The sequence below is a fragment of the Notamacropus eugenii genome, chromosome 1 (assembly GCF_028372415.1).
Source record: "Notamacropus eugenii isolate mMacEug1 chromosome 1, mMacEug1.pri_v2, whole genome shotgun sequence".
Taxonomy (NCBI): Eukaryota; Metazoa; Chordata; class Mammalia; order Diprotodontia; family Macropodidae; genus Notamacropus; species Notamacropus eugenii.
In genome coordinates, this window is record NC_092872.1 from 666,356,803 (window position 1) to 666,377,811 (window position 21,009).

General features: G+C 38.4%; 1 protein-coding gene across 3 annotated transcripts in view; it reads left to right on the plus strand.

Moving 5' to 3' along the window:
- THADA (THADA armadillo repeat containing) overlaps nucleotides 1-21,009 on the plus strand; it is a 433,436-nt gene that overhangs the window by 108,025 nt on the left and 304,402 nt on the right. For all 3 annotated transcript variants that reach the window (XM_072635750.1, XM_072635749.1, XM_072635751.1), the window contains one exon: nucleotides 6,298-6,389. In XM_072635750.1, coding sequence (XP_072491851.1) covers nucleotides 6,298-6,389 — 92 coding nt within the window. The remainder of the gene's footprint in view (nucleotides 1-6,297; nucleotides 6,390-21,009) is intronic.

Here is a 21,009-nt window from a genome sequence, read left to right on the forward strand (position 1 = left end):
TGCCTGCTTGGGGAGCCCCTGTCCACGGCTGCCTCTGCTGCTGCCTCCCAAGGGGGCCTGAGTTATGGGGACACCCCACTCCCCTCCCGGCCAGCCAAAGAGACCCTCTCACTCACCCCCGGCGCCCTTGGGTGGAGGGACCTGCCCGGCTGGTGGAGATTCTGTCCCTGAAGCCTGCTCGGATCTGCTCCTCCTGGTACCACACGGCCAAGGCAGGGCTGGGCTTGGCTCCGGGTCCGGTGCGCAATGGACCTTTTCACGTCAGGTTTTCAGGTCTTTCTGGAACAGAAATCTCATCTGCTCCGTTGTTCTGTGGCTTCTGCTGCTCCAGAATTTGTTGGGAGTTCTTCTTTACAGATATTTCGTGGGCTGTGGGTTCAGAGCTAGCATATGTGTGTCTTTCTACTCCGCCATCTTGGCTCCTCCCCAGTATTATTTGTAAAATTGACATCACTTATTATATTTTTAGTCTACCTTATGTTGAACCAACCCTGCATTCCAGGCACATAGCTAAAAATCTGTAATGTATAAAGTCGGTCTGATCATATTATAGTATCTTTCTAGCATATTGTTATAGCCCACTTGCACTAGTTTTTTAGATTTCTGTTAGTCTCTAATGACTTTTTAGTTCTTTCCATAAGGATCCCTTATTGAATATAATTTTTGTTTCATTATGATCAGTATTTCTGCTTTTCTACATTTTTTGGTGTAGTCTTTATGCCTTAGCATGTGGTAAATTTTTGTAAAGATGCTATGTTTAGCTAAGAAATATATAAATTCCTTTCTATTCCTATTTAGTCATTGTGAGAGAACTGCCATTTACCTCTTATTCTTCTAAAATTCTATTCAGGTCCTTAAATTCTTTTTTGTTTATCTTTGCTTTGATTTGTCTGTGTCTGAAAGGGTCACATTGAGGTCCTCACACTATTATTAAAGTTTATCTGTTTCTCTGTATAATTAGTTTAATTTTTCTTTTGCATATTTAGTTGCTATGTATTATGCATATATTTTGTATTGATGTTGATTCATTATCTATCATATCTTTACACATGTTGTAAATTTTTTCTTTTACTTATCTATATTTGCTGTAGCCATATTTGAACTCATGATTGCTACTTCTGCTTTTTTTGAGTTTTGGTGAAGCATATTTGGTTTTTCTCTAGCTCTATTCTGTGTGAATCTGTGTTTCAAATGTGTTTCTATTAAGCAATGTGTTGTCTGATTCTGCTTTCTGATCCATTCTGCTTTCCTTGTCTTTTTTAATGAGAGTTCATCCTGTTGACATACATTATTGTGAACTGCGTATTTCTCTCCAACCTGAAGAGACAGAGTTTGCTTGATGCTTGAGGTCTTCTAAGTGAACTTCCCTTTGGCAGTTCTTCCCCTCTCATGACCTTGTCTCTGGTCCTAGGCTATTTATTCTCCCTTTCTATTCTTTTAACCTTCCCTCTGACACTGAAGATTATTTGGCTTATGATTCTTGCCTTGCCTCTTCCTCCCCCCTTCTTAGACCCCTCTCTGCTGTCCCTCCTCTCTCTCCCAACTTATTTCTCTTTTGAGTTTAACCTATTTTTATACTGAAATGTGTAATTTTGTTCAGTCTTTCTTCATCCAGTTCAGATGAAAGTGAAGTCCTTGGGAAGGGCTCTCCCAACTTCCCTTCATCCATGACCACATTCTCTTCATTTGTGTACATCTATTATCAATAGTGATTTCTCTCTCCTTCTTCATCCTTTTCCGCCAGTATGGTCTCCTATCCCTCCCATAGAGCAAAGCCACCACAGACTCTGTTTTCCAGATGAGCATAGAGCCGGACACAGAAAAAAGCACTTTAATAAATGGTTCTTCACATTTTCATCTTTTTCTATGACCCTTATAAACATATTTGGATTCCAAGAAGATAGTTGTTTCTTGTCGCTATTAACATGCAGTCAATTCACCCTTACATATGGCCTTTCATTTAAACAAGCATGTACCTTTCTAGGTTTTCTTTGATGATTACATTTCTATTTCAAAATGTTCAGTTGGTTCAGGCCTTTTCATTTGGAATGCTTAGAACTTCTCTCTTCATTAAAGATCCATTTCTTCCCCCTGTAAGATTATATTTAGTTTTGCCGGATAGATTATTTTTGGTGGTAAATCTTTATCTTTTTCCTTTTGGAATGTATTATAAGCTCTCCTCTCCTTTACAGTGGGAGCTACTAAGTTTTGTGTAATCCTTGGTGTGGCTCCTTTGTGTCTGAATGCCTTCTTTTTGGCTGTGTGTATATACATATACGTACATACACATATGTCTGTGTGTGTGTGTGTATATATATATATAGTTTTTGTGAGTTAGTGGTTCTGAAAGAGTGGGCCATGGCATACTGATGTGCTCCAACTTTTGCCCAAACTGTGAAATTTTGTGTGTTCTTGTAACTAGAAGCAAATCTGAAGGATGCAGTTTGTTTAGCAACAGGGTATTAATCATATGTAAAAACCGTCTCAGCATAGTCACTTCCCTCTCAATCTCAATGCAGCAGCTAGTGTTTCTCCTCTCAAGCTATCAGGACCAGGTTTGTATTGCTGCTGCCTCTCTGAATGCCTGCACCATCTTTGTCTCCACACTATACCAGCCTATCTCTCACATTCCCTGTTCTAGCCTAGGGATAGACTACATTTTTTCCCCATCTCTTTTATTATCCCCTCCCTGTTCCCTGGTCTGCTGGCTATCATAATCCCATATATTTCCACCCAGATGCTTTCCTTCTTTTTAAACTTGGAAGTATGCCTATTCCCAACATGCAGAGAGCTTTGGGAGCTACTAGGAGCTTTGGGTTCTGTGTTACTCCTTCATTTGAAGATTGAAAATAAATTATTTTATGTCTATGAAATTTTCATTTTCCACCTCCTCATTTTGAAGAGAAATACACACTCATGTTTTACCCTTTTAGTGAGCTTAATCCTAGTTTGCCTCAGTTTTGATCTTTTGAAAGGATAATTCAGATACTGAGCAGTTTGTAATATTGTTTAAAAGAACATTAGTGAACACCTAGAAAAGGAACCAGTGATCCCAAAGAGCCAGCATCGATTCATTAAAAACAGGTCATAGCAGACTCACCTTTTATCATTTTTGACATGATTACTAAATCATCTTATGATCCTATGATCATAAAATGATGGACTTAAAGCAGGAAGAAACCTTAGAGAAACTGTTTTTCAGTCTCCTCATTTTATAAATGAAGAACCTGAGACATAGAAGGATAGTTCTTAACTTGGAGGGTCTGTGAACTTGTTTTTGGATTTTTTTTCTTATTTAAAAGCAATTGACAATTGTGTTTCAATATAATTTATTTCTTTTCTAACCCTCTTCGCTTTGTTTTATGCATTTTAAAACATTATTCTGCAGTAAGGGTCCATAGGCTTCATTAGACTACCAAAGGGATCCGTGACACCAGAAAGGCTAAGAATTCTTGCTTTACCTTTGATAAGAAGAACATCCCCATAGACACCAAGATATTTATAGAAGCAGTTTTGTGATAGCAAAGAATTAGAAACAAAGTAGATGCCCAACCATTGGGGAATGGTGAAACAAATGTGAATATAATGGAATGTCACTGTGCTGTAAGAAATCATGTATGTGATGAATTCTGAGAAGCATGAAAAGAGCCACATGAACTGATGCAGAGTGAAGTCGGCAGAGCCAAGAAGACAGTACACACAGTAACTAAAACAGTGTACATGAAAAGAACAACCGCATACAAAAAAGAAAAGAAAGAAAACCAAAGAAATGGTGAACAGAGCAAAATGATAAGGATCAAGCAGGATTCAGATGGCAAGATTTAAAAGGATGCTACCAGCCCACTCCTTCACAGGGTAGAAGGTGCACACATGCTGCACATTGCACATGTTTTCATACTTTTACACTGTGGTCATCAGTTGTGCTGATTTTTTTCCTTTTTTTATTCTTTTGTCTTTAAAAATAATCTTTATTGTATGGCATGGCTCTCTGAGAGGGGAAGGGGAAAGCATTCTAGGGGAATCTATGATCATGTAAAAAGGAGAAGAAATAAATAACAATATATCTTTAAAAAAAGAACCCCTACTTTAGATATAGTTTACTTAGATCTTAGATGAGATGAGCTATCTCAAGTTTTTCTTGCAATATAGAGAGATTTGGGCCAGTAGATGGAATCTGAACTGGCCAAATAGCCAGACTCAAAGAACAGTCCTCAGTTGTTTCTTGTCATCCTGTTTCCATGTCTTCCCATAAATCCCCCTGAGGGAGCTCTGTTCAGTGTACTAAGGGTCTTCCTCTAGACTGTAATGGGGGAGGAAATTAAATTCTTAGGAGACTACTAGGAATTTTTCAAACCTGAGAATATTCCTTTTGGATGAATGAATCAACATCTAACAACAACTGACCTTTATTAAGCTCCTACTCTGTGCCTGCCACAATGCTGAGTTCTAGAGATATACATACAAAAGTGGAAACAGTCCTTTGGTCCATCGTGGGAGGTTACCTGTCTCTCTTGAGCTGAGGTGGATAATTGGGCTGTCAGATGATGACAGATGTGTGTGGTTTAGTGGAAAGAGTAATGGTCTTAGAGTTAGGAGAGGCAAGGGTTAAAGCTTTACCACTGGGCAAAGTTCTCTGATCCTTGGTTTTCTCCTCTGTAAAATGGAGATAATTCCTTTAAGATCTTCAGGGAGCTCTTAGTTCATATTCAATGAGTTAATATCCCTAAAATGCTATGTAAATGCCAGGTATTATTGTCATTTCCTATATCCTCAGGAAGCAGCGCCAGCTTGCACTATAGGCCCCCTGAAATGCTACATCCTAAATGCCCCAGGTCTCCACGCAGCTCTTTTCAGTCTCACCTGCCCATGTCCTAACTGTCTATTTATCTCTTTGCTTTTGCTTATACGTATTCATTTCTCCAGCCTGGTTTGACTTCCTGCTTCTTTCTTCATTTCTTTTACACATAGCTGACTTTCAAAATTCAGCTTAAATATCCCCATTTCTGTGAGGAAACATAGGCTAAAAGTCAGTGGGAAGAGCGTTGGACCCCCAAATCCACAGACTTCAGTTCTGTCAGTAAGTTAGTCATCCTAGTCTTCTTGGGAAAGTGACCTCGCTTATCCAGGCTTCAGTCCTTCACTGTGAAGAATGCGGGCATTATACAACATTATCTCCAAGGGCCCTTCCCAGTCTACGGTTCTTCTGTTTCTGTGATGATACTTTCCCAGCCTGGCCTAGTTCGTGGGGAACTGTCCTTCCTCTAAATCTTAGAGCAATTTTATTTTTATCACTCATTTGGCAATTAACCCTTTTCTGCTTTGTGAAATCAATTATTTTATATTTAACTGTTGTTGATTATCATGTAGTTATTTCTGATTGAAACTGCTTCTGAAGGGCAGAGATTATTTCTGCTGTTCCCTTATGTCGTTCATAGTGCTTAATAACTAGTAGATAGTTATTATTTGTGGATTGATTTATTGTACATGAAAGCTCTGATTAAAAGTTGTCAAAGGGAAGAGAGGAAACCCAAGACATCAGAATCCTTCTAGGACATTTCTGGGAAGAGCCAAAGCTGTGCTGCCATAGTTTTGGAATAGGTCCCTGTGCTGTATCGCAGTTTACTGAGTGTGTCTTTGTGTAAATTAGTGGACATTCCTTGCCATTTTACATTTCTGGTAAACCAATCACCTTACCAGTAAGCCCAGGATTAAAAATCACACACATATGTCCTTGGCATTTTGCTAAATATTAATATGCAACATTTTGAATGTTAATTGTAAAACCTTTTGTTGGGCATGTCAAAATTGTTTATTCTTTAAGACCATATGGATCTTGCAGACATTTTCCTAAGGGATTGGTGATTGTAGAAATGAAAAGAATAGAGCTGAAGTTTAAACTATTTAAAGTTTAGATTGAAGCTTAAAGTTTAAAATTCACAAATATGAAAGATAGGGAAAAAACCTTTTCTTTGTGTGCATTAGTTGAGCATAGAGAACAAAGACAATGCGAGTTGGGATGGTAATATTAGAAGTGAAAGAAAATGCTGTGTTGTATCCTATGATTACATTGTAAGGCTCAGAGGAAGTCACTAGGTCAGTTCCCGCTATGAAGTTTTTAGAAAACTGCCTTTTTCTATAAATACGAAACACAGTTTCTCAACCACAAAATTGGCAAGTTTGGGTAATATCTTGATTTAAAATGTAAACCAGTGTTTTAGGATGTCCTGTTATGGATATTCTGAATTCCAGTGCCATGGATATTTCTTAACCTTTAGTGTATGTTTATTTTTGCATTAGGTGAGAAATTCATCCACACTTCTCTTTAGTTCTCTGATCACAAGAATTTTTGGAGTTAAAAGAGGAAAGGATGAACATTCCAAAAAAAATAGGTAAGCTCCATCTGTTGCTAACTTTACTTTTTACAAAACATTGCCCTGGCCAAAAATAATTTTTAGAATTTTGCTTACTTTTGTGGATTCATTTGGAACATAATGTTATAAATATATATAGTAATTGAAGACATACTACCAAGTCTAGACCTTTGGGTTGAAAATATCTACTGTCTTAGCAAATAGACTTTTTAAAAAAGCTGTTCAGCAAAAGTTTTGAGCACCTACTATGTACAGTGCATTGCTAGGCATTGGGTAAGATACAGAATTTGAATAAAGCAAAATCCCTGCCTGTGTGGAGTGTATAGCCTAGGAGGGAAATACAGCATACAAACTATGCTACAGTACATGGCAAATACGTTAGAGGGTAAAACATAGTATTCTTTGATATCTAGGGAGAGAAAGGTTTTTATTTACTGTGGTGCTGGCATCGTTAATTTGACCTAAAAGATGAATAGTGATTCATAACCCAAAGAGGAGGAAAGAGGATATTCCAGACTCATGGAACAGTGAGAACCAAGGCCCAGGGGCAGGAAATTGTTCAGAGGATAAAGTGTAGTCCAGTGTTGCTGGAGTATAAAGATGTCAAATCAAGCCAATAAGCATTTACTGAGCTCCTACTGTGTACCAGGCATTGGGGATACAAAGAAGAGTAGAAGATAATATCCCTCTTCTCTAGGTGCTCATAGTCTGATGGAGGAGAGAACATGCTAACAACTAGATACAACAAGATAGAGACAGAATTCTTTAGGGATCCCCTCCAAGGTAAGGGCCTGGCATTGAGGCACCCCTGAAAAGACTGCTTAGAGAAGGTTGGATTTTTGCTGAGACATGAAGGAAGCCAGGGAGACCAGGAGGTAGAGATGCAAAGAGAGAGCATTCCTGGCAGGGAACGCAGACTCTGAGAAGGACTGGAGGTGGGAAATGGAGTGTCTTGTTTAAGAAACAGCTAGGAAGTCCAGCATCACTGGGTTGTTGGTTGCTTGGTTGTTGTCCTTTCTCAACGAGGACCAAAATATCTTCACCATGTTGGGGTCAGGACAGAGTGTGTCTGACTGTGGCCTATCAGGCCAATATGGACTGGGAAAGCTCTACCATAGCTTGGGCACAAATATTCTCTATGTAGGGATTGTAGAAGATGAGTAGGGGAGTAAGGTATAAGAGCATAGACAGATGGGAAGGAGCCAGACTAGGAAGAGCTTTAAAAATGAAACAGATCCTGGATCCTGGAAGTAATGGGGTATCATTGGAGTATATTGAGTAAGTGGGTGACAAAGGACAGACCTGCACTAAAGGAAGATCAATTTGACAGTTGAGTGGGGGACAGGGTGGAATGGGAAGAGACTTGAGGCAGGTAGACCCACCTGCAGACTATTGCAGTAATGATAAGAGCCTGGCACCTGGGTGGTGGCAGTGTCAGAGGAGAAAAGGGGGTATATATGAGAGATGTTACAAAAGGGAAAACGAGAAAGGATATGGGAGTGAGGAGTTGGGGATGGCACCTATGTTGCAAGGCTGAGTGATTGGGAGGATAATACTACCCTTGACAGTAACAGAGAAGTTAAGATGAAGGGAGAAGTTAGGAGAAAAGATGAGTTCAGTTTGGGACATGCTGACTGTAAATTCTTTACAAGGTATCCACTTTCACATAGCCAATAATCAGTTAGAATTGTGAGACTGGAGGTCAGGAGAAAGATTTCAGGGGTGAGGAACCTGCAGTCTCAAGGACACACGTGGCCCTCTAAGTGTGACCCTTTGACCTGTGAAGTTTGGATTCAGTCAAAAGGCTGCATTTGAGGACCTAGAGGGCCACATATGACCGTGAGGCTACAGATTCCCCCACTTCTGGATTAGACAAAAGATGTGAGCATCCTATGTGTAGACATATCGTGAAATCCAGTCATAGTGAGGGAGAAGAGATGAGGCCCAGGACAGACCCTCTGGGAGAAAAACACACTTAGGGATGAAGATTCAGCAAAGGAAAGTCAAGAGTGGTTGGATGGGGGAGGACAGCCACAAGAGAGCAACATCATGAAAACCTAGAGAGAAGAAAGATTGTGATGAGATTACTAAGATGGGAGATTTCACATCATGGAGTGTCTAGAATACCAGACAAAGGACTGAAACTTGGCTTGATACACAACAGAGAGACGCTGAAGATATTTGATGAGAAAAGTGACAGGGCTGATTGAAGGATCATTGGAAGGTGAAGAGGAGGAGGAAGAGGGTGGAACTAAGACTGGCTGACAGTGATGGCAAAGGCTAGGAGGCCACAAAGGTGACATGCTGTGGAGGGAGCACGAAGAGAAATTGCTGAGTGACTAGATGAGAGAGATGAGGAAGATAGAAGAATTCCAGCCAGAGTTTTAGATGTGGCGGATGAGGTGAATGGCAGTATGATGATGGGGAAAGGTGGTGTTAGAAGGGAGGGGCAGGTTTAGGCTGAAAGGGAGCACAAGGAAACAAATGCAGTGGGGTTGAGCTCTTTACTTGGAATCCATGGACTTTTAAAAGTTTCAAAAACCTTTTAATAAAATTTTGATATTTGTTATTAAATGGCAATTTGATAACAAATATTTTGAGATTTCAACATAACTGGTTTCCTTTCTAATCCTCTTTGTTTTGTTTTATGCATTTAAAAATATGATTCTGAGGAGGGGTCTATAGACTTCACCAAGCTGCCTAAGGGGTCTGAAAGCTTAGAAACCATTGCACTAGGGGATGAGTATGTGATCAAACTCAAGAGCTATGCATCTACCTGTAAAGACAAAGTTTTGTAAATAAAAACTACAGGCTCTTTATAATGTCTCTTTGGGATCCTTTTCAGTAGAGCCATAAATACTTTAAGTCACTTCCTCCTGATGTGTCATAAACGAACACCCTGTGCTATTCAGAAGTACTTTTACTGCTGTAAATTAAAAGTTCTGTAACATATCCCAACAGAGCCTATCCATTGATCGGTAATGACCAAGGTTATTGGGAAATGATATCATATTTGTAAAGCACATAGCATGGTGCCTGACACATTGTAGGGACTTAATGAATGCTTGACATGTTAGCAACATCGAGCCCTTGTTTGTTTTAGATTTTTTTCGTCCCTAATTGAATTTTCCACCTTTCTCCTAAGGAGTTTTTGTAAGTTTGTTCTTTGGGAGAAATTTAGGAGGATTTTTCTACAGTTTGGCCAGGAAGCTTTTATAGACACTAGATGTCGCTGTGGCTTCACATAATTTCCTTTTTTTATCCTCCTGAATGATCATGAACTAATCAGGCTTAGTGGGTCTCTCAGTGATCCGGGGTTCAACAGGCTCATCGTTACTCCTCCACCCCTTAAAAAAAAAAAACAAACACACAACACAATCCTTTTACTAAAACAAAATCACTTAAAATGTCAGCTGTTAACAGTATTCTTCCTTGATGAAAGGAAATACTCTATGATGATGAAAGAAATCATAATTAAATAATAATTTTATTGATGTGGCTTGTATGTGCAGTTTCATAAGTGATTGTTGGAAGTGGTGATGTTAAAATTAAATTTCACTGTAATAATATGTATTGTCTTCTAAAATTGTTTCTTTACTACTCTGGTAAGTCATTTAATAGCTTTTAGCCTCAATTTTCTCATCTTTAAATTGGGGATAATAATAGCACTCACCTCACAGTTGGTTTTTTTTTGTGAGAATCAAGTGAGATCTGTGTCAAGTGTTTTGTAAACTTGCTGTATAAATGCTAGCAATTATTACTGAAGGAGGCCAGCTGGCCAGAAGCATCAGCCTGTAGGTTGTACCCAGAAGGGCTGAGAAAGGTGAAATTTACTTTTAAAAAAAAAAGTTAATTTCTTTCTTTGAGTTGTTTCCAATAATGATATAAAGTATACTCTTTTGGCAATACTGATACCATTTTCATTCTTGTTTTGTTAATTTAGTAAAGGAAACTGCCATGGGGTGAGGTTGAAACTTACCTGTGTCTTCATGAGTGTAGCATTGTTTATTTCCTGAATGATTCTAAGGTGAGCTAGAGCAGAAAACAATTTGGGGGTTGAGATATATAGTAAACACTGAGATAATGAGATGGGGGTAGGAGGGTAGTCAGACAAATGAAGGTGATGGTATAAATTCAGCCTGAAAATTAACCATGAAAGTACGTAAGTACTTTTTTTCCTCTTTTGGGTCCTGTGAAGGGATTTTTGGATCTCCACAAAATGGCTACTTTGTCTGGGAGAAGAATGTCTAATTTATTCTGATTAGGTTGTTTCTTTGAATGTGCACAAGACAGATGCAGGTTGGGGAGGCCCAGATGAAAGGGAACTGTGCCCTTTGCCAAATGTGTACTAATAGTAACTCCAAGGTCAACGTAATCTCCTTGGCTATCTCTGGCTATGCAAAGCAGCAAATGATGTAACCTTTGTAGAGGGAGGAAAATGAAATATTTATAGAGTTCTATTAAAAAAATAGCCAAGTAGAATGGATCAATTGGAGGGCTTTTATTTTTTTAATAAATGGGAAGAACATTCCTTGGAAAGCTTTGATTTTAATAGTTAGAAGATTGGTATAGATCATGTGTACAGCTCTTCTGTTCTGAGTGCCTGACTTTTCAAACTCATTGCCCTTGGCAGTGCTTAGCCATTTTTCTCTGCCAAAACCATCACAGCCTTAAATCTGTCATTATTTTTAGCTATTCTTTTTATTGTTGAAGTTTGCTTTTTTATGTTTGCTTTTAGCTAGAATGTCTATATGTGTATTATTGGACCTCAGGGATGTAGGTCCCTTAGGGCAGGGAAATCTATATGTATGATGCTCAGAACCAATGAGATTTAAGATGAGCTAATAGTATCATCTAGTGGATTTGTTTTGTGCTTAGAACTTGGTACTGACAAGGGCAGGGTCAGGAGCTGAATTCTTTTGCAAGCCCGTTAACTTTGCTTTCTTTCATGGATCCATACTTTGTCATAAATGCCCATTCTTGGCCAGACTGCTTCTTCAAGTCAACAAACATTTATTTATTCAGTATGTACTATGTGTCAATCCCCATTGATGGGCCATGGGGATATAAAAGCAAAAAGTGGAGGGGAAACATTCCCTGCCCTCAGGCAGTGAATGTTTTCTGTGGTGCTGTAACCTGTAAACAGGTAATGATTTGGATAGGGAGAGAGCTTTCACAAAACAGAGGAAATCAAGAAAGGCTTCCTTAAGAGATGATCCAGAGCTGAGCCTTGAATGAAGCTAGGGATTCTTCAGGGGGAGGAAGAGATGCATTGTAGGCCAGTCCCAAGGGCTTGGAGCTAGCCAAGGTCAGAGAACAGTATGTTTGGCCAGAACGTAGAACACACAAAGGGCAATGAGGTGGACAAGGAAAGAACATGGCTTTGGAATAGGAACCCTGGGCTCTGTCCCTGATGAACTGAATGACTTTTGGGGCATCTTCCCCAAGTAAATGAAAAGAGTAATGCCTGCCCTGATTACTGGATTACCGTATGAATTTAATGAGATAACAGTGTTGTCAAAGTGCTTTGAAAAATGTTACAAAGTACTTTGTAAAACCAGTAGCTTCAGCCTGGTGATAGCACCAAAGTAGGGACTGGGAGATGTGGGTTCCAGTCATAGCCCTGTTACTTGTTAGTTGTATGACCTTGGTCAAGTTGTTTGGGTCCCTTCTGGGCCCTCTTTTCATGATTTCTATATTGAGGAGATTAGACTAAATGATCTCTAAAGCCCCTCTCAGTCTGAAGAGTTTTTGATTGTGTCATTATCATGTTGCTAGAAAAACTGCGAAGACCGATGGCATTTTCTCTGTTATGTGAAGGAAGCCGTTGTTCTCTCTGTGTGTTTTTTTCCCTAAGAAGATGGTGCTGTTTTGAACTAATGAACTTTTGTACCCATTAGTCATTCACTGCCTTGCTCTGATTATCTACTTAGGACAAAGAAAAATGAGAAAAGGACCTTTTGAATAACTTCTCAGGGATTCCTGAAAAGCTGCACTCGTGTGTTTTGAAAGATTGGACTAAATTTGTCTTTTCTGAAACTCCTTTTCTTTTCTGTTTACTGACACTCCCAAAGACTTGACCTGAGACAATGAATAATTGATTCATTGTAGAAAGGACCAGCTCACCTCCTCGAGTTAGAGAATGTGCAATGCTTTTAACATGTCCTTTATCTAAATAGTCAACTGGCTCACCCTCCTATTTCCTCATTCCTTCCTGGGTTAGAGTGAGACCATTTTCGTTTTTAACCCTAAATTCTGTCTCTCAAGCCATTATATGCATTATGCTTAAATTACTTGGGTCTTAGATAAGACAAGCAATGGCAGTAAGGTGGCTAAGTAAACAAAAATAAAATGAACCTACAAACCACCTTAGCTTTATTGGAATTTGTCTGGGATAACTCTAAGTCTTACAGTTGATTTCAAAATATTAACTTCTGGAGGATAAGATCTGGAGGTGTGGTTAGGCAATAGCAGTTCATCTGATAATCATCTGGGGAATTTTAGTTGGCTACTAGCTCCGTATGAATCATTAGTAATATGGAGACTAAAAAAGCTAATGCACTTTGTGGTTATGTTTAGAGAGGCATAGAGTCCAGGACTAACAAGGTGATGGTCTCACTGTAGTAGAACCTGGTTAGGATACATCCAAAATATCATGTTCACTTTTGGGTGCCCGATTTTAGGGAGGACATTGATGACCCAGAGGATTTCCAGAGGATTGCATTCAGCATAGTGAATGACTTCAAGTTCATGTCTTATGAGAAGAATTAAAGTAGGATCTTTGAGGATAGGTTGAAATAAATGGGTATATTTAGTCTGGAGAAAGGGAAGACTTGGGAAGAAACATAGCTGTCTTCAAATATTGGACAGGCTGTTCCATTGAGGAGGGATTTCCATCTACAATTATAATGCTGTATAGATTTGTTCTTGGTCCCAGAGTTCAGCAATAAGAGCAAATTGATGAAACTCTTTGGTTCTTTGTCTTCTTTGTTCCTTATCACATGTGTATATACATATACATATATATGCATATATATGTATGTATACATACTTGTATATACATATCAACTAATATTGTTACAGATAATTTCTATCTATATCAATCAATGACTATTAACTGAGCATGCCCAGTGCTGTAGGATAATATCAAAAAATACATAAAAAATTTAGCACCTGTTTTTTGAGACAAGATTAACTCAGATAAAACAGAGAATTGAAGTACTGTCCATGCTGATGAGTGGATGAGAATAATACAGGTAAGTGTTGAGTAAAGTGCTAAACTTCCATGATATGGGCAGAAAGTACTTTAGGGATTTAGAGAAGGGAAAGAAAGATGTCACTACCTAGAATGAGTGAGAAAGGCATCATGGAAGGAGATCTCGATTAACCTGAATAGTCCAGTATTCAATACACCCAAGAACATCAGTTCCTTAAGGAAGAAATCATTATATGAAAAGAATTGCTGGGAAAACTGGAATGTGATTTGGCAGAAGTTAGGGTGAAATCGTTGTCTTCAAGCATAGTTGGGTACAAGTTCTCTCCCTGCTTAGAAATGTGAGCTCCTTGATGTCAGGGAGGGGGTTAATGTTTTTGTTTGTTTGCTTTGCTTTTGTGTCTCCAGGGCTTAGCACAGTGCCTGGCTGATAGCAAGCAACTGATAAATGCTTGTAGATGAGTTGATTGAACATGTGCCACAATAAACTCAAAAGTGATATGTAACCAAATGATTAAAAGTCACACCATTAAAAAAATGAGAAGAGAACCAGATCAGGTATCTTTTAAAGGTGTGGGTAGGTGGAGAATTTTTAAACAGACAAGGGATATCAGCAATCACAAAGGATAAAATAAATAATTTAATTTCTGTTACATGAAATTAAAAAGCTCTAATGTGAACAAAATTAATGCAACTTAGATGAAAAGGAAAGCCATAGATCATTAAAAAATTTTTGCATTAAATATCTCTGATCTGATGACCCATATATACACATATGTATATGTATGCACATGTATAGAGACATATATACACACATATATATGAAACACCTTTATGAGTATTACACAATCAATTTTATTATATAAACAACTATAAAAGAATAGGTTTTCTCAGAGTTTCTATGTGGTAGATGCCTCCAGTATAGAAGAGCAGGTGCTTAATAAACACTTGCTGGTTGATTGATTGATTAACCTGTGGGCCTCTGAAGTCGCTTATGTAATTCACTGTCTAGCAAATAAGAGTGACTTAATGATTTACTATATTTAGATATTGGTTAATAGTGGAGAAATGTGGTCATTCAGAGGTCAACCCCAATTTTTTTTAAAGTACATTTTAATCACTATCTTATATTTTTCTATAATCTACATTTCTTACAGTGTTCCTACCCAACTCTCAGAGAATCATCCCTTATAACAACAACAAAAAAAGTGTTTAAAAAGAGAAACAAAAGAAAGTTCTGGAAAATTAAGTATTATATCAAAAAAGTGTGATATTATATACAGTGTTCCATCTCCATGGTCCCCTTTCTCCACAAAGAAGCAGGAGAAGTTTGTTGTCTTTAAGTCCAAGCTTAACTCTTATAATTTGGAAGTGTTTAGTTTTGATTCTTTTGTTATTGTTATTATTTCTGTTCATTGTTCTGAGTAATCATGTATATTTTACAGATTCTGTTTCATTTTGCATCACTTAATACAGGTATTTCCCAGCTTTGGTATATGGTTGTCACTTCTTATAACATAGTAATTTTTCATTTCATTCATTTACCACAATTTGTTTAACCATTCCCCAATAGATGGGCATCTTCTTTGTTTTTAGTTCTTTGTTACCACTAAAAGTGATACTCCCAAGTATTTTGGTATATATTGGGCCTTTGTTTTTGTCATTGACCTCCTTTGGGTATTTGTATAACAGTGAAATCTCAGGGTCAAAGGCTACTATGCACATTTTAATCACTTTCTTTATAATCCCCAATTGCTTTCCAGAACCATACCTGTTTATTCTTTTTTATTATTATTATTTATTTTAAACTTAAATACACAGTAAGAAAAGACAAAGAAACATATAAACTTAAATACAAAATAAGAAAAGAAGAAAAAGCATTACCATGCGGGTAGCAGAATGTCAGAGAAGATTCAAAGTATACAACTGTAAATTTTCATTTCAAGAAAGCCTATATAATAAGTAGTACACATTATGTTGAAAGCTGTCCATCTTTTCTTTGCTTCCAAGTTTTCTTTTGTTCTCTGCTATGCTCTTTTTACTTTTTTCTTTTTTTCCCTTCCTCTCCTCTTTCCCCCAAGAAGTCTGCAATTAAGTGCAGACACACATGTGTACGTGTATATGTGTATACACACATACATACACATAATGTACACATATGTATACATATACATATGCACACACCTTCATATATACGCATGTATACCTTATTTTTAACCCTTTGTAGTTGGTGAATAATCTGATGGCAAAATATTATCTTGTGTTATTATAGTCATATTTTCAATATGCATGAGAATTCTTGCTGTTCCAATCTGATTTCCTTTAGACTAAGTCCAATTTTTGGCAGATCATGAATTTATATCTTTCATTCTGGTCTTAGAATTTTAGAGCTGTGATTATTTAATCTGTTTGCTTCATTTTTACACAAGAATAACCTAAGACTCAGGTAGGTGAGTGACATGTTAATATCCTTCCTTGAATTATATGCCTGCCTTCGCACATATGTGCCCATTGATTTATAGTTCCGCCATGTTTGGATGGATCTGTAAGTTAACCCCTGATCTGAATCCCATTAATGCAGATTCTTCCTCCCCTATTGGAACTCACAGCTCAACTGTTCTTTCTCATTTGGGGCATTTATTGTCCATGTCTTTGCATATCCCCTCCACAGAGGATCCACTCAGTGCCTCAGAGGACTTGCTTTTCTCTTAATATTTTGTAACTGTCAGTATAGCACTTGAGCAATCGGTTATCCCTCACCGTTGCTGTGTGAGTAACTGACTTTCATTTCTAGTCATCCATGTCATTAGTAATATCATTTTTACCTCGTCTAGTCACATATCTTCCTTGGTAATTTGCAGAAGTTTGCTAAGACCTAGAAAGGTGAATGACTATGAGCAGCCCAGCTAATTACTTAAAGACTGAGTCTGCCAGGAGAAATACCAGCTAATTTTGATTCAGATAGCTTACAAATGAGTTAACAACTACTATTTCAATAAAATTTAGTAATGTTCTATTTTTGCATCACTGCTAAGGGATAGATAACTATTGTTGTTAGACAGTGAACCATGTAAGTGACATCAGGGACCCAGTAATGATTTATCAAACAATCACAAGTGTTTATTAAGTACCTACTGTGTGCCAGTATTGTAGTAGAATCAAGAGATACAAAAAATAAAAATGAAATAATTTGTTCTCAAGAAGGTTATATTCTATTGGGAGGGATAACAATAATAATAAAAATAATAATAGCTTTGAGTACTTGAAGGTTTGCAAAACACTTCACACATATTATCTCACTTGAGCCTCATAACTCAATGGCGTAGGTACTGTAATTATTCCTGTTTTACAGATGAGAAAACTGAGACTGAGGGCATTTAGCTGACTTGCCCTGGGTTATATGACTAAGTGAGTGTCTGAGATAGTATTTGAACTTGGACATTCCTTATTCCAAGTCCAGTACCCCATTTGCTGCTTTGTGATATTATAGTCATATTTTCAATATGCATGAGAATTCTTGCTACCATATAACTGTCTAACAGGTCAGTACACATATAAGAACATGCAGAATGGATACAAAATAAATGCAGAATGGTTTAGGCAGGGATGACACTAACAGTTGGGGTTATCAGGAAGGCCTTCATCTAGGCTCTGGTTTCTACAGGGTTTGGTTTGAACTAAGTCTTGAAGTCCAGGATTTTGAGAGGTAAAAGTCACCATGAAATGAATTCCAGGTCTGGGGGGCTGCCAGTGACAAGGCGTAGATGTCCAAACTGGAGTGCCACATGTGGAGAACAGAAAGTCCGTCTTGCTGCACTGGGGAGTATAGGCTGGAAATGTGGGCTTTAAAAACCAAATAGAGGAGTTTTTTATTTTACTCAGTAGGCAGTAGGGAGCTGCTGAAATTTGACAGGGGAGTATCATGGTCAGTCCTACCCAAAAGAGAAATCATATTAAGACGTCTGTGGAAGGTGGATTGAAAGTGGAAAGATATTGGAAATGGGGAACAAGTAGGAGAAAACTGAACACTGTAAGAGTCTATGTAAGATATGATGTGAGTGTGAGCTATGGTGGTAGCTCTTTGAATAGTGAGAAGGGTGGATGTGAGAGTTGTGGAGGTAGAAACAGCAGTGTTTGGTAAGTGATTGGATTTGGGGCAGGGGAACAGGAGGGGCGGAGCATAAAACTAACGTTATAAACCTCAGTGACTAGAAGGATGGTGCTGCTCGGGACAGAAATAGAAAACTTTGGAAAGGAGTTGGTTTGGGGGAAAAGGAAATTATTTTTGTTTTGACTTTACTGACCTTACTTTTGTTTTGAAAGGCAGCCAGGTGGTACAGTAGATAGAGCCAGGAGGATCTGAGTTCAAATCCAGCTTCAGACACTTCCTTGCAAATGACTTAACCCCTGTCTCTCTCATATTAGTGCCTATCTCATTGATGTGAGAATCAGTGCTTAGCACAGAACCTGGCCATAGTGAACACTTAATAAATGCTCATTCCTTTCCCCTTTCCCTCTACAGCTCATCTAACTTGAAATGTCCAATAGGCAACTCAGGTAACAAGTAATTCAGGACTAGGCCTCGTGAGAGACACTAGGACTTGACAGAGATCTGGAATCACCTACCTAGACATGAGAACTAAGACCAGGAGAGTTGATAAGGTGACCACGTGGGAGTGGAAGGAGAGAAGAGCACAAGGTGCAGGATAGAGCTTTGGAGTATGTGGGCATCGAGAGTTGTGCCAGAGATGATGGTCCAACAAAGGAGACTGAGGGAGACAGGTCCCAGAATAACCATGAGACAGCAGTAGAATCCCAGAGGGAAGAGAGCATCTAGGAAGAAAGGGAGGGTGTAAAATAAAGTCTCCTCTGTTTGGGGGAGGCAGTTGGGGTTAAGGGAGTTGCCCAGGGTCACACAGCTAGTAAATGTTTGAGGCTGGATTTGAACTGAGGTCCTTTTGACTTCAGGGCCAGTACTCTGTCCATTGTGCTGTCTAGCTACCTCTCACTCTTTTGTTTTTGAAGCCTACCTTTCCAGCCTACACTCTCCAGGATAGCTAGACTGGCTTTCTCTTCCTCACATGTGGCACTCCAGTTTGGATGTCCATAACTGGCAGTCCCCCATACCTGGAATTCATTTCATGGTACCTCTGCTTCTTAGAAGACTTGGTTCACATCTAACCTTCTGGATGAAGTCTATTCCAATAACCCCAATTGCTAGTGCCTTCCCTGCCTAAACTACCTTGTGTTTATTTTGTATTCATTCTCTCTTAAGTAAACAGTGTCAAATGTTGAGAATATGAGGACTGAGTAAAGACCATTAGATTTGGCCAGTAAGAAGTTATTGATAACTTTGGAAAGAAGAGTTTCAGGTAAGTGATGAGGTTGGAAGCCAGGGGCTGACAAGTGAGAGAAAATGAAGTAGAAAGGAATAATAAATAGAGGAGGATAATTAGAGGAAATAAGAGGGTCTGAAAGGATTGAGGAGATTTTGGAATGTTTGAAGGTAGCAGGGAAGGAGCCATTAGATAGGGAGAAATTGAAGATTAGAAAGAAAGGGAGATGATTATGGGACCAATATTCTAGAGAAGATGGGAGGGGTAAGAAACAAGAGCACGTGTGAAAGGGTTTCCCTTAGAAGGGTCAGCTCATTGTCAGAGATGAGTAAGAGGTGAGAAGGAGGGGGAATGTCTAAGGACTTTGAAATTAAAAACAAGGGAAGAAGAGAGAACTCACAGTGACTGGCCTCTTATTTTCCCATTTAATTGTGAGATGTTCATTGAAGTATCCTTAGAGAGTTAGGATTCAGATTTTGTAGTTATTGGGGTTGAATTTTAATATGGTGTTCACTTACAGTATGCATTAACCGTTTTAATATGAAGTGAAATATTCTATAAACAATGTATATTGCACTTGCTTATAAAAAAGAAAATGGAGTACACACAGAGACACTTTATTACTCTGGGAACTGGCCTGAAAAGTGTACGAGAACATGTGAAATTCCACCTAAAGTTTTATTATTAACTGATGATTATAAAACTGAAAAGCTAAGTTTATTGTACTTGAATATACTTAGTCTGATCTTAGTTACTTTGATTTAAATGTCTAAATTATGTCTCCTTAAGAAAAAGAAAAAAAAGTTAGGATTCAGGCTTTAGTAACACTTTGGTCTACTGAAGATGCTCAGGTTTCAGGGGTTTGTTCCTTGTTGGGCCGATGAATTACATAGGAAAACCACAAATTAAAAAGAAAAAGAACCTACAACCAAAAAAAGTTCTTAAAGGCAAGTATGTTGATATATTTGAAGTAGGAATTAGTCATTGTGCTAACTATTGACTCACTGCAGAGAGCAAGCCCCTTAGGCCATTGCCTTCTATATCAAAGTACATGATTAGGGTAGTTTGAGCCACTTCTCCGGAATTTGGGCAATGTATTCGTCATCTTTCTGCATCTTAGCAGGATAAGTAAATATTTTCTCTTCACTTGGCTTTTTCTTCAGCTTATAATTTATGTGAGCAGAGGTTAACTTCAGTGCACTGTGCTATCAAGATTACACATATGAAGATCAAATGAAATAACTTATGTAAAGTGCTTTGCAAATCTTAAAATGCATATAAATGCTAGCTATTATCATTATCATAGTTGTTACTTGTAAGGAAGTTTGTCAGGCTCCTCAGATTGATTTGGTAAATTCTCCAATCATCTTGAAGAGATTACAAGGCAAAGCCTTTATTTGGTGGCAAATGTGGGGCCCCTCCCCATGAAGAGTTGGGGAGAAGGGAAGGAAGAAGTATGTACATAAGCTTGCTTTCCCCTGGACATGATGGCTCTACTTTGGAACAAGGAAAGACATAAGGGAAATCCAAGAGAAGAAGCTACTCTGTCAGCTTACTTTTATAGATCATAGAAACAGGAAACACTTCAAACACAGAAATCCATATTCCTGAGTCCTAGCCAGCTAGTCCTCTTGGAGGTAGCCGTAGTCACTAAGTCATGTCAGTGCTTTTCATGGAGAGATGCCTCCAAACAAAGGCTCATGTCCAATAATCACAAGTTGATTGGGGGAGGGACAAGGGGAACAATAACTCATCAAACTGGTCAGTGACTCCCCCCGCCAACCCTCCTCAGATATGAAGCCAGAAGCCAGGACTGTATTTTCATGGATAAAAGTCAAGTTCTTGCATTTACCCAAGGCTTTCCAAACAATCTTTGCTATGACTTCTGTAAGAGAATAGAAATAATATGATATTATTATGTTCCAAATGGGAAAAATGGGGAAAAAGTGTTGAAAGCAAGGGAGAACAATTCTCATGCCTTAGATCAGAGCAAGTCTTATGTTCTTAGAGTTCATTTTCTTTCATGTTAAAACTTCTTCCTCAAACAATGCTTAAAAAGCCTATCTGAGGACTCTTTATTTTTGTCTTT